The 11,770-nt window shown below is 35.3% G+C and overlaps 2 protein-coding genes across 3 annotated transcripts; one reads left to right on the forward strand and one right to left on the reverse strand.

Annotated features, from left to right (window-relative positions):
* The first annotated feature begins 5,157 nt into the window (after positions 1-5,157).
* On the forward strand, positions 5,158-6,403 carry LOC127944168 (interleukin-1 receptor-associated kinase 1-binding protein 1 homolog). The gene is made up of 4 exons (XM_052539981.1): positions 5,158-5,497; positions 5,577-5,642; positions 5,733-5,863; positions 5,998-6,403. Exons 1-4 carry the CDS (start codon positions 5,204-5,206, stop codon positions 6,254-6,256), a joined length of 750 nt encoding a protein of 249 aa, XP_052395941.1. The 5' UTR covers positions 5,158-5,203; the 3' UTR covers positions 6,257-6,403.
* Positions 6,404-7,139: 736 nt separating this feature from the next.
* Positions 7,140-10,219, reverse strand: LOC127944169 (uncharacterized). 2 transcript variants are annotated; one of them, XM_052539982.1, is made up of 7 exons: positions 10,066-10,219; positions 9,706-9,836; positions 8,888-8,977; positions 8,714-8,808; positions 8,449-8,603; positions 7,985-8,101; positions 7,140-7,867 (listed from the first exon to the last, which is right to left on the reverse strand). In XM_052539982.1, exons 2-7 carry the CDS (start codon positions 9,828-9,830, stop codon positions 7,772-7,774), a joined length of 678 nt encoding a protein of 225 aa, XP_052395942.1. In that variant the 5' UTR covers positions 9,831-9,836; positions 10,066-10,219; the 3' UTR covers positions 7,140-7,771. The 2 variants fall into 2 exon arrangements, with proteins under 2 accessions (XP_052395942.1, XP_052395943.1); XM_052539983.1 differs by having other exon boundaries at positions 9,982-10,130.
* Between the last annotated feature and the right edge of the window lie 1,551 nt (positions 10,220-11,770).

Here is an 11,770-nt window from a genome sequence, read left to right on the forward strand (position 1 = left end):
AGTACAAACACACACAGGCCATTTTTCTGTCTACTTGGTCTCCAGTGTGTCCTGGATGTGAATAGGTACTTCATTAATTTCATCTGTTCGAAAGCTGAAACCCAGAGAGCGCGACTCAATCATTACACCAATAACTCTACACATTAATCTCCCTCCTAGACTCTGTTATTATACACACATTCCCATTCCACTCCCTTCAATCTGTGGGCAGAAATATCACGGCTCATCCTCTATGTTTCGCCCAGATCCATTACAAAACACTGGACCTGTTTAAATGAGACCCCAGTAGAGGCTCAGTTCTACTGCAGGGTCACCATCTTGACTCAGGGAGTCTGGGTTAAAGCCTCGCCATGTCCCAGAGCAGCACTGTGTTGGCTCGACTCAGCTGTTGAAGTTTCCTGTTGCTCACGCAGGTCTGGGTTTAAGAACAGGCATGTGCTGCCCTGTAGAGCCAGCTCAGTTAGGCTAAACCCAAAGTGTTTAAATGTGGGCGAGATAGGAGGAACTAAATGTTTTTGACTGTGCCAAGGCAAGGGGAGGAAATGCAGTGAAACTTACATTAGCTTGTGAATGAGCACAGAGGGCATCACTTTGGAGGGTTTGGCAATGAATGATCTTTAAAATGTACATTTATAGAGTTTGGAAACACTACCAGTGTTACTCTTTGAAGACACCACATAAAACTCTTACAATAACTTTATTATAATTGTAGATGGTTTAGTTTGGATGGCAAGTTACACGGCTGAAAAAAGAATCCTGCAATCTGCCAAAAATGCTGGGGGGAGGGGGTTAAATATTATAAATTAATATTTACAAACAAGATTCTTATTTCTGAATTAAATACTACTACTACTACAAATAAAACATTTAAAGAGTAACAAAAAAAGAAATGCAAGTAATAATGCAAAATGTCAAATAATGCAAAAAAACTTTTTAATTACCACAGATAGGAGATATGTATATATATATAAACAAACAAATTAGTAGGAAAAACATTTATCTATAATAACAATTAATGTAAAAATAATGATAAAAATTGTGGGGGAAAAAAAACTCTTTAAAATAAAGGGGGAAAAATCTGTAATGACCGAACCAAATCAACAAAGAACAGAGTGATCAAGACCTTGTATCATCCTAAAAGCGTTATTCTGCCATAATGACCGGCTGATTGCTTATTGTCCTCTGTATCACCTGACTGACTTCCAAAAAATAACAAAACATTAAACAAAATATTAAATATTGATTTTAATTTAAATTATTTTCCTTGTTCATTCATATCATTCAGATATTGTTTGTCAGGGACAGCAGTCACTATACAAAAACATCTGCACATAGTGCAATGAATCACCAATCCAAGATCAAGTATTTGAGTGACCAGAATGATGTGTGTGCAGTAAATCAATATAACTCCTACTGAATAGTGAAAGTGCAAATGTACCTCTCTCCTTAGTTGGTAAAATAGATTTTGACATTAAAATGGCACAGTCCATAAGAGAAGTCTAGAAGACCATTCCTCTGAGCCCAGATGACCTCACATGTGTATTTTCCCCTCTAACATGTTATTTTTATATTTAATAATAACATAAAAAAGCTTTACAGGGCCGGAGAATCTCAAAAACATCTTCTTTAATTCCATTCCTCACTGAATTGTGGCCAGCCAGTTCATATGCTTCTCATCTTATCATCCTCCAGGACCATTGCCAAATAATCACAAGGACCCTTTAAAAGTGTTAACTTGTTTGTTTGTATCATTCTTGAGTTCAGAAGAGCAATAATTCAATCTTGTTATAGATAGGTCCTGGAATAATATACTGTTAAACTATTGGTGAAACTCCTACCACAACACACACAGGATTCTGAACAGCTTCAGATTAGGGACTATAGGGGAAGAGAGAGAAGTCCTGCAAAGATTTTCCATTATCAAAAAGAACTTCAGTCTATCAGTAGGTCAGAAGAGAGACAGAGTCAGATGGAGGACATGGTGAAAGATCTATTTAAAGATTGACGGAAATAAAAAAAAATGATTAAGATCTATAAAACGGTTCCTTAATCCGCACAATAATGCACATTCAAATATAAGAGCCACAGGCCACAGGGTGGGAGGTGGTGGGTGCAGCTGGCTCTCTCTCATTAGCCGAGTGTTTGGATCAGAGTAACTCTTGTTACAGCAGTAAACTGCAGCTTTGAACTTTTAATAGAGCTCTGAAATCCAAGCAGCCTTTAAAATACACATTTCTGCATAACAGAGCGAGACTGTAAGAATAACTGAAAGATCGAGGCTGAGAGAGACAGTGAACGCACAACTAAATGTACAAGAGACAGAAAGCTGAGAGCTTACTAAAAGTGATTTCATAGATCTTAAACCACTTTAATTCTCAATATTCAGACATCCCAACAACACTTAATTTCACATCAGTGGTCTGTGTCAGCAGTGGCCCTCGATAGCAAGCCCTGTGGGTCAGAACCACAGGTGACGCTTTAACAAACCAGTTCTAATGACTGACAGTTTGACATTATTGACGTGATACTGCAAAGATGTGTCTTTCATGTTGCATAATGGCTAGCAAAACAAGTGGGGAAATAAATATAATAAAGAAATAATATTTAAGATATTATTCAAAAAAAAAAAAAAAGATAATTTCCCAGCTTTACTATGAATTATGTCACTCAAGTTGCTTCACTGTATATTCTACAAGGTGAAAACCTATAAATGAAACTTTTTTTTTTTAATGGGGGGACTCCTTTTTATAATGTGGTGTACAAACTGACAATGTTTTAATAAATTCATGTACCCTTTATGGACCTTTTGCTACAAAATGAACAAATGTTAAAAAGAATCAAATAATTTACGTCTTTGATCTGAATTTGATATCCTTAAGTTATAAGTCTATCACAAAGTTTTAATGTAAAGTGTCATTCACATTCCTGAAGATGTAAACAAGAAATGGAGTAACTGAGTGAAAACTGAGATAAAACTCAACTAAATGACAGGCTGCACTGAACAGTGCATGAGTTTGTTTATTTGAGCTAATATGTATTCACAGAAAAAAAAAACATGAGCTCCAAATGTTGCAAACTGCAGTATTTTTATTAAATTACATTTTTTTTAACTTACACGCTGTAAAAAATAAAAATAATAATCAAAGTGTATGAGTATGACTTACTAGAAAATTTCCAATTCATGAAACTTGAATTTTAAATGCAATTAATAATTGATTTTACTAGCAAATTTCTGATATAACACCAGAAATCTTGAAAATTATTGCACCAAATATTATTCACTGTAAAGTCTAAATTAAAATATCAATTTTGTTTTTGTTTTATTGGTTGAAACTTATCTGCCTAACAAAATGTGCAGAACCTACACAAAATGAGCATCTTACAGCTAACTTTAGTTTAATTTGAAACGGTCCAAACAAGTAGAATTCTAGAGCCTCCCAATGTCACTGACATATCCGATTTAAACTGGAGCACCACAGGGCACACATATGGGAAAAGACACATAAATACATATACATTCATGCCCTCAGGCAGACTCAGCGCCCCCTCTCCCCTGCTGAAGTCTCTAATCATGTCCAGGAACACGAAAGACGAGTCAAAGCACATTTTCCCAAGGTTCACAGCAAGCAGGAACTTTTGAGACCAACCACTTCAAGCCAACGGGACAGAGGTCAGGTGGATAGAGGTGTCACATGACATCACAGACAGGTGGACTACTCAGGTGATCTCTGATGTAAATTAAATTATTGAAACTATTTGTTGGTGAATTTATGTAGCTTTGTAGTATTAAAAATGAGTGAAATAAAGACCAGCAATGCAGTAAAATAAAGTTAAATAAAATCCAAATGTTAATATGGTAAATTAATTTAATTTATCAAAATATTAAAGCCCTTGAATAGAACAGATTCACTGCGACTGACACAGTCTGGGCCACAGAGACAGAGGGATAAAGAGTTAATGTTATTTTTCATTTCCTGGGAATGGGGCTTGTTTCTTTGTTTCCACAGCTCGACTGCTGCGCTTCCGTACGCAACTTATCGGATCACTTATCAACCCTTTTGAAGTGCTCAGTGTCTCCAAACCCCACTCCTGCACCCACAATCCCAGCTTGAACATTAAATATTCCTTCCTTCAACAGAATGGCAGTGGTCCAGAGTCAGGGCCCACACGGCTAAACAAATAAAAGAAGCCATTGCATGGATCTTGGCAAACACACATCATCAGATAAACAGTTTCAAAAAGCTAACACAGAACTATGCACAACCCGAGACAATATCAACAAATACGTCCTGTGCTTTTTCAGAGCTATATTAGACAGAGGGCTTTACGGTTTAATACAAACAGACTGCTTTCAGTGGCCATGCATGAACCTTGTTCTGCCTTTAATTATTTCTAATACATACAATAATAATCAGAGGAGCATAACAATAATAATATTCTATTATTTTTGATGTAACATCTTTTTGTGCTCAATAATACAAACATTTATTAAATATCGTAAGTTATCAATTGACAAACTATTAAAGGTCTGATTTGGAAATCAGTAAATAAGTTTGGTTATAAAACAAACAAGATTTATAAGCAATTACAATGTTTTAAAATAACATGACACACATGTGTGTATGTATATATATATATATATATATATAACTATAATATATATACTTGATCCTTAAAAAAAAAGGATAATGAAATAAATATGCATTAAGAGATACACTGCCATTTCTGCTATTAATCACTGTTGTTTTTAATACTGATATTTTTCATACAATTACTACAATTGTATAGTTTTTTTATAGCGGAATAATAATAGTAATAATGTTTCTGATTTAGGAATTTAGTAATAGGTAAGTTTTTTTTATGTTTTTTTGTTTTGTTTTTGTTTTTGTTTTGTTTTCCAGGCTTTCGGTCTTCAGCTCTTTCAATCACTTTGTAGATCTCTGCTGCCCTCTCCTGGTCAGTTCTCAAAAATAATTTGCCTTCAAAGTCTATGAGAATAAAATAAAGCACATCTTTGAACGATTCTAACTATTTGAAGCGTACAGGCTTAAACACGTTCGACTACACAAGAGCTCGTCGCATTTCAGATCACTGATCTCTGTTACAGTGTATATTGTGACGTAACGTACAACAACAAAGGAGACGACTTTCCCGCCATGCGCTGGACACGTTGCCATAGCGCCACGTTGGTTTACCAACAAGCATGGCGCACAGTCCGTCTCGTGTCTTTGCTGCAGTTTCACCGAGTGCTGGAGATGTTTACCAAGACGAAAACGAAACGGTGTTTAACAGGGGTCGCAAGCAAACACCTTTACACACTCTAAACAACACAAGAGTGGTTCAGATGACTGGCTGTGCGGAGTTATCGTATCCTCCGGACCGAGCCACCGTCACCATCAGCGTCAAAAACAGTAAAGAACATGTAAACGACGTGACCAATAGCGTTACCCGAAGACTGGAATACATACTACAGACCGCGAGACAGCATGACGTCAAGGTGCTAAATAATTAAAATCTGTGTAACGTTATTTATAAAGAAAGAGTACAAAAAGTTATAATAGTTTATTTCCAAACAGGAAGAAAGTATCTCTGTGACAAAGCACTTACAAAGAGAGGAAGAGCTCTTCCACATGCGAGCTGAGGTAAAATGGAAAACGTTAGTTGTTGCATGTGTCCTATTTGACCTATTTTATAATATATTTGCTCTTTAATTATCCCTTTTGTCTGTGCAGGTGCTTGTGGTGTTTTCAGACTTTGAGAAGATGCAACAAGCACGCTCAGTTTTGATTGAAAAACTTGACAAAAGCGTGTGCGTGGGTGACCCCTACTACAGTCACAGCGCTGAAAGTCTCAGTTTGTTGAGGTAAACAAAGCTTGAACAATCTCAGTCCTCATATAAACCGCCACTGTTTGCCTGAACACAGCTTTGTAACATGAAATTAATTTAATAAGCCTGTTTGAAAGCATGTCAAAACATTTTTATGGTCTTCTCTGCAGACGCAGAGTATGTTTGGAAGCTGTGGACAATGCCCGGCTAAAAGCCAGTGAGGCATGTTGCATTCTGGGACAAGCTCTGGGACGGCCGCTGCTTGTACGTGAGGAAGAATCACGAGAGTGGACCAGCGGCCAGCATGAAGTGACTGACTCTCCTCTAACACTACATCAGAAGACTGGGGTTACATTAGTCACTGCCTCTTCGCGTGTATTTGTGGCCTTTGAATTGCGACCAAAGGACAGCAACAGGAGGAAATTTTGAAGTTTCTGTTTAGCAATAATAATAGTACATGTTATTTCATTTATTTGCTGTTATAACCTGTAAACACATAGTCTTGTGAAGTGAGCACAATAGATGACCTCAGATACTCACAAAAGGAGCTAGAAATAAAGATACCACTTGTTTCTACTGGTGTCACTTAATTAAGTCTCCAAATTCCAGAATATATTGAATAGCACTGTGTGCAACTCAAAATATACTTGTAAAATATGTTCTAAACATTGACAGAAAACAATGTTAAAGTTTAACAAATGAGTTAGATGTGACTGTGTTTGAATAGGGATTACATGTACTATATATTGTTGCATGACTGTGTCTTGACTTGCACACATAAAGAAACTCTGCAAGCTTGTTATACGTACTGACACCCAAAAATCCAATCAAATTCCCCAATCTTGTAAAACCACTGGCAGTGTTTACAGGTGTTTTACTGTGTTTACTTCTTGTTGACAATGTGTGTTTTGGTAAGGTTTCGAAATTTGCTTGCACAGTTGCACTTGCTATGAACATTTTAATAAGAGTTTGATAACAAAACATGACCATAACGACTACCATACTATTTTCATGATGGATGTGGTCCATCACTCCAAAAAACCTCATGCTTGAAGGAAAAAAAACGCCACATACCTGCATCTGCCAAACACATGATGATGGCGTGCAACAGATCTCATCTTCCTGCGACATGTTCATTCACTTTATAGTTCCCAAACTAATTTAATGTGACTAAACATGTCAGGTTTTTTTTTTTTTTATTAAGATGTGTTTTTGGAGGACCAACGTGTACTCACCGGCCCCCAATGCATTATGGGAATGGCACATAGACTGATGGCTTTTAAGAAGTAAAGACACAACTTTTCTAGTAGGCCTATTTTAAATAAATTAAACTTTAATAAGAAATCATGTTTGTATCAATGGCTTACTTTGAACACTGTTTACCACATTCTCAATATTGTTTTAAACAACAAATCCTTCCATTTTTCTCATGTGAATAAATATACTATATGGTATTAACAGAAAGTAATTAATTTTCTGGAACCCATCTGAGTCCAATTAACGTGTATATTGACTTAAGGGCATTTAAAAACATTTCATTTCATCTTTAATTGACCTTTATCACAGTAGTTTCCTTCATAACTTTACCTATACTATGCAAAGTCTGCAAGTAATTAATCATTTTAAGAATATAAAAAAGCAATACTAAAAATTGCTTTTTGTGGAATATATATATATATATATATATATATATATATATATTGCCCTGAGAAAGCCACTTAACATATATTTATATATATTCCACAAGTATAAGTTTAATAACTGAAATTACTCAGTCTATGGGGTAACTAAACAAGATATATCTCGCACATTTTCTTACTTCATTTTGTCTTTGTTTTTCAATTGCTTTAAAAGAATCAATACTGTCAATGAAGGGTAGCAGACATAATGTCTGTGTTCTCAACATTTCAAAGTGTTTTTAAAACCTCACAGGTTTTCACTCCTTCAGTCGTGAGGGTAGATTTCTTGCAACCATTCCTCCAAAACAAACTTTTCGCCATCAAAGTGTGAAAAATAGTGCTGTAGAGTAGGAATGTCTGGCTGTAGCACAAGACAGACACAAACACTGATTAATACGGAATCTAAACAACCTTAAGAAACTACCAAGAAAACACAAACGTTTTAAGAAGTAAATAAAGGTAAAAGATTTCTCTGCACCTGAAAGCCTTGAAATAGCTTGATGTTATTCTGGGGAATGTATCCAATCAGTATTGATGAGGAATCGGGTCCACTGAACATTATTCTGTAATGAGGAGTATCCTTGACTCTCTCCAGCTATACACAAATACATCTTTTAATGGACTACTGTTATATTTCTGTGGTTTCAGGTTATTATACAGGTTATTACAGGTTATTCAGGTTATTATATATACGACATTAATAAATGTGTTTCATTCAAACTCAATTGGTTAAAGACAAGGACTCAGACCAAAGGTGGACTCAGATCACACACTGGCACAAAAGGTTCTTTATAGTGGTTACTGAAAGGTTTTTTGGGGAACCCAAAACTGGTTCTTCTATGGCTTCCTATAACTTTGAAAATCCACGTTTGGAACCTTTATTTGTAAGAGTGTGTGATTTATTTAATTTAAATGAAAATAGTGTTTATGTACTTAACAAACCTCTGAGTATTTCTTTCTCTTGATCCACTCTGGTGGGGCTCTGAGTCCTGCGTCCCATCCTATGATCACCCCCACCATATTATTCTGTGTCATCACAACTTGACCTACACGGTGTAGCACGTATGCCGGCCTGGGGCTTCGCACCTCCTTTGACACTGAACAACAATAATCTGTCATGTTCTGTTGCTTTTAAGGTAATTAAATACAGTAAATATATACAGTATCTAAATGACCACTTTCATTTGAGATCATTCAGACGAATTACCTGCAAAGTACCCGTGCTCATTATCATGCATCATCAGCTCGATTGCAAGCGCTTCTTCCAGAGTTTGATACTCGTCCTCTTCCTCAGCGAAGGTCCTGTAACATGACATGACATCCCACTTCAGCATCTGAGTGAATTTAAATGAATTAAAAAAGATAATTAGCATAGACTTACGGTAGTTTGGGAATCCATGTATTTAGCCAGTCAACCCAAGCAGCTGTGTTCAAGTAGGATGTTCTTATGGAGTCCCATGTGTCAAGGATTCTGAATATGAAAGATGTAATGGAATATTTCAAGCAGTGACAAGTTTTATATATATATATATATATATATATATATATATATATATATATATATATATATATATATATTTCAACTTCCTAATTGAGAAGCACAGTACCAGAATGCTAAAGAAGCTGATTAAAAATGCCTAATCACCAAACCTGAAATTGGTTGGGTCAGAAGATTTTTTGGAATGTTTTTGACAGAAGTCTTTATGCTCACCAATGCTGCATTTAAAATACTGTTAAATAGTAATACTGTGAATTAAAATTTAAAATGCTTGGTTTCCATTTGAAAACATTTGAAAATGTAAGTAATTACTGTGGTGCCAAAGCTAAATTTTCAGCAGTCTTTTTCTCCATTTTAGTGTCACACGATCATTCAGAAATCATTGACGATTTGATACTCAAGAAACATTTTCTAACTATTATTTTCAAAGTTGAAACAGTTATGTTGATTAATATTTTGTGTAAACTAGGAAACATTTTTACAGGATTCTTTGATGAACAGAAAGTTTAAAATAAATAAAATTATTGTATACTTTTGATTTGTCTCATTGCAACCTTGTTGAATAAAAGTATAAATAAATAAATAAACACCGACCCAAATTCTCAGTTGTAGTGATGCAATGCAGTTTTTTTAAAACACCTTCTTACTTTTAAAGTCCCATAGTGTGACACACACACACACACACACACACAGGTGTTTACCTCTGAGTGGCGATGTGTCGTTGTGTCGCGGTGCCGCTTGTCCATTTGGAGATGAGATACTGCGCAGGTAGAGCTGACAGCAGGAGCGTCAGCTGTATGATCACACCTAACGTGATTTGAGGCATCACTGCCTGTGCATTCAGTATGACAAAAATTTCACAACAGCACTCAGATTCTTAGCCTACTGTTGTATTTTTAAATTTGAAATATAAAATATTTGTACAGTAGCCTAAATGTTTTCTGCACTGTTTATTGAACAAATTGCATGTATCTTACCTTATGCAAGAACTTAAATGAATAAACACAGAATTCACTATCGTCAGAAAGACTATTTTTAACTTGATAACAGGAAGAACTCACCGACACACGTAGTTTGTAATGCGTTGTGTATGCATTGCCTTGAAAACAATAAAATATTTACATGCGGGTAGTTTCGGTTTGACACCTGCGCGTCTAAGTTCAGCTTTATTAGACAGCGCGCGTCCAATGGCTGCGGCCCACGAGAGGAGGTGTGTACGCGTCTCGCGCCGCCACGTAAGGAACGGATGCCGCGTGCGCATGATTAATTTAGTTCTGTTAGTTTTCTTCCTTAAGTGCTAGACACTATAACAGTTTTTTAAGCCAAATATCCTGAATCATAACCCAACACCCCGCCAAAAATACTTCTTCTTTTTCACAACAACACACACGGTTTGTAGTTTTACACCATGCGCTCATGCACACATCTTGCAGACTCACGTTCATGCTTGTGGTTTGTACAGTTGATTCAGTAATTATTATTCTGTGGTGATAGTTTTGAGAAATGTAACTGAGATAACGTCTTTAATAAAATATACATTAATGTATTTAATATAAATCACCAGGAATAGTCATAAATGTCAAGCATATTATAAAAAATATTTTTGAAATGAAAACAGCTAGTGAGATTAAGCGAGACAAGTGTTATTTTCATGTACTTTATATGCATTCAAATTTGATACCTTATATTTATATCGTTGTATTATACTATTCGTATATATATAAATCGGACTTGTGGTACATTTTCCTACCAATAAAAGGGTCATTCTACAGAAACGTCCACATTTGGTATGGCAAGATCTCTTAAAATTGATTTCTTTTTCTAACATTTAAACTTAGACCACATTATTAGATTACCCTTTGACTTTATGAGTACACATAAATTACAGCTTAATGATTTTTTATTTTTTGTGTTTATGTATTTAAAGACCGCATACACCATTTTCTTGTCACTGGTGTTACCTTACTTCTTTAGCAATATTAAAGGTGTTATGAATTTTTTTAAATTTTTTTTTTCAGCACATGCAGTCAGAGGTACAGAAAATTTATGGTGATCTAACTAATACGGTGATTATGTTTTATTTATTTTAATCAGGTTTGTTAAAAGTGTGACTGAATGATGTTAGTTCAATTGCACAACCATGTATTTGCTATAACAATGAAAATATTTGAAAAAAAGGTTTTAAACAAGCAATAATACAATCATTTAAAGCTTAACTCTTAAGTGCAGCAGAATTCAATGAATTTAAAATGATCATTATGCCACATATGACAGATTTTATTTAATGTGAAAGAAAAAAAAACAGTAACACCAGTGACACAACAAATCACCAGTGACATACATAACATATACAAATGACTCATTTCATAAGAACTGAAATCAGAGTTAGAAAAATATTATAGACAACATTTTAACTTATCATTTTAACTTCATTTCTTCACCATTTTATATCTTCGTTTCTAACCGATGATCTTGTCTTTCAGTTTCTCTATTTCCCTTTGTTTCCTTTGTGCATCTCTCCTACGTTGTCGAGTGAGTGAGAGAGAGTGTGTGTGTGTGTGTGTGTGTGTGAGAGTGAGCGAGAGAGAGTGCTCTTGTTTCTGTGTCATATCAGGACACAACTCTGTATAATGACATGGGTATGACACAGGTATTACAAGGAGAGGGTGACTTATGAGGACATAACCCTTGTCCCTATTTTTCAAAATGCATATAAATCATACAGAATGAGTTTTTTTGAGAAAGTAAAAATGCACAAAGTTTCCT

Source organism: Carassius gibelio, chromosome A23 (assembly GCF_023724105.1).
Source record: "Carassius gibelio isolate Cgi1373 ecotype wild population from Czech Republic chromosome A23, carGib1.2-hapl.c, whole genome shotgun sequence".
NCBI classification, from domain to species: Eukaryota; Metazoa; Chordata; class Actinopteri; order Cypriniformes; family Cyprinidae; genus Carassius; species Carassius gibelio.

Excerpts from the sequence above, each read along its gene's own strand:
- LOC127944168 (XM_052539981.1), top strand. The coding sequence starts at position 5,204 with ATGGCGCACAGTCCGTCTCGTGTCTTTGCTGCAGTTTCACCGAGTGCT. Across the intron at positions 5,643-5,732 it reads TCTTCCACATGCGAGCTGAG|GTGCTTGTGGTGTTTTCAGA; the intron begins GTAAAATGGAAA and ends TTGTCTGTGCAG. Across the intron at positions 5,864-5,997 it reads GAAAGTCTCAGTTTGTTGAG|ACGCAGAGTATGTTTGGAAG; the intron begins GTAAACAAAGCT and ends TCTTCTCTGCAG.
- LOC127944169 (XM_052539982.1), bottom strand. The coding sequence starts at position 9,830 with ATGCCTCAAATCACGTTAGGTGTGATCATACAGCTGACGCTCCTGCTG. Across the intron at positions 8,978-9,705 it reads CGACACATCGCCACTCAGAG|AATCCTTGACACATGGGACT; the intron begins GTAAACACCTGT and ends TTTCATATTCAG. Across the intron at positions 8,809-8,887 it reads ACATGGATTCCCAAACTACC|GACCTTCGCTGAGGAAGAGG; the intron begins GTAAGTCTATGC and ends GTCATGTTACAG.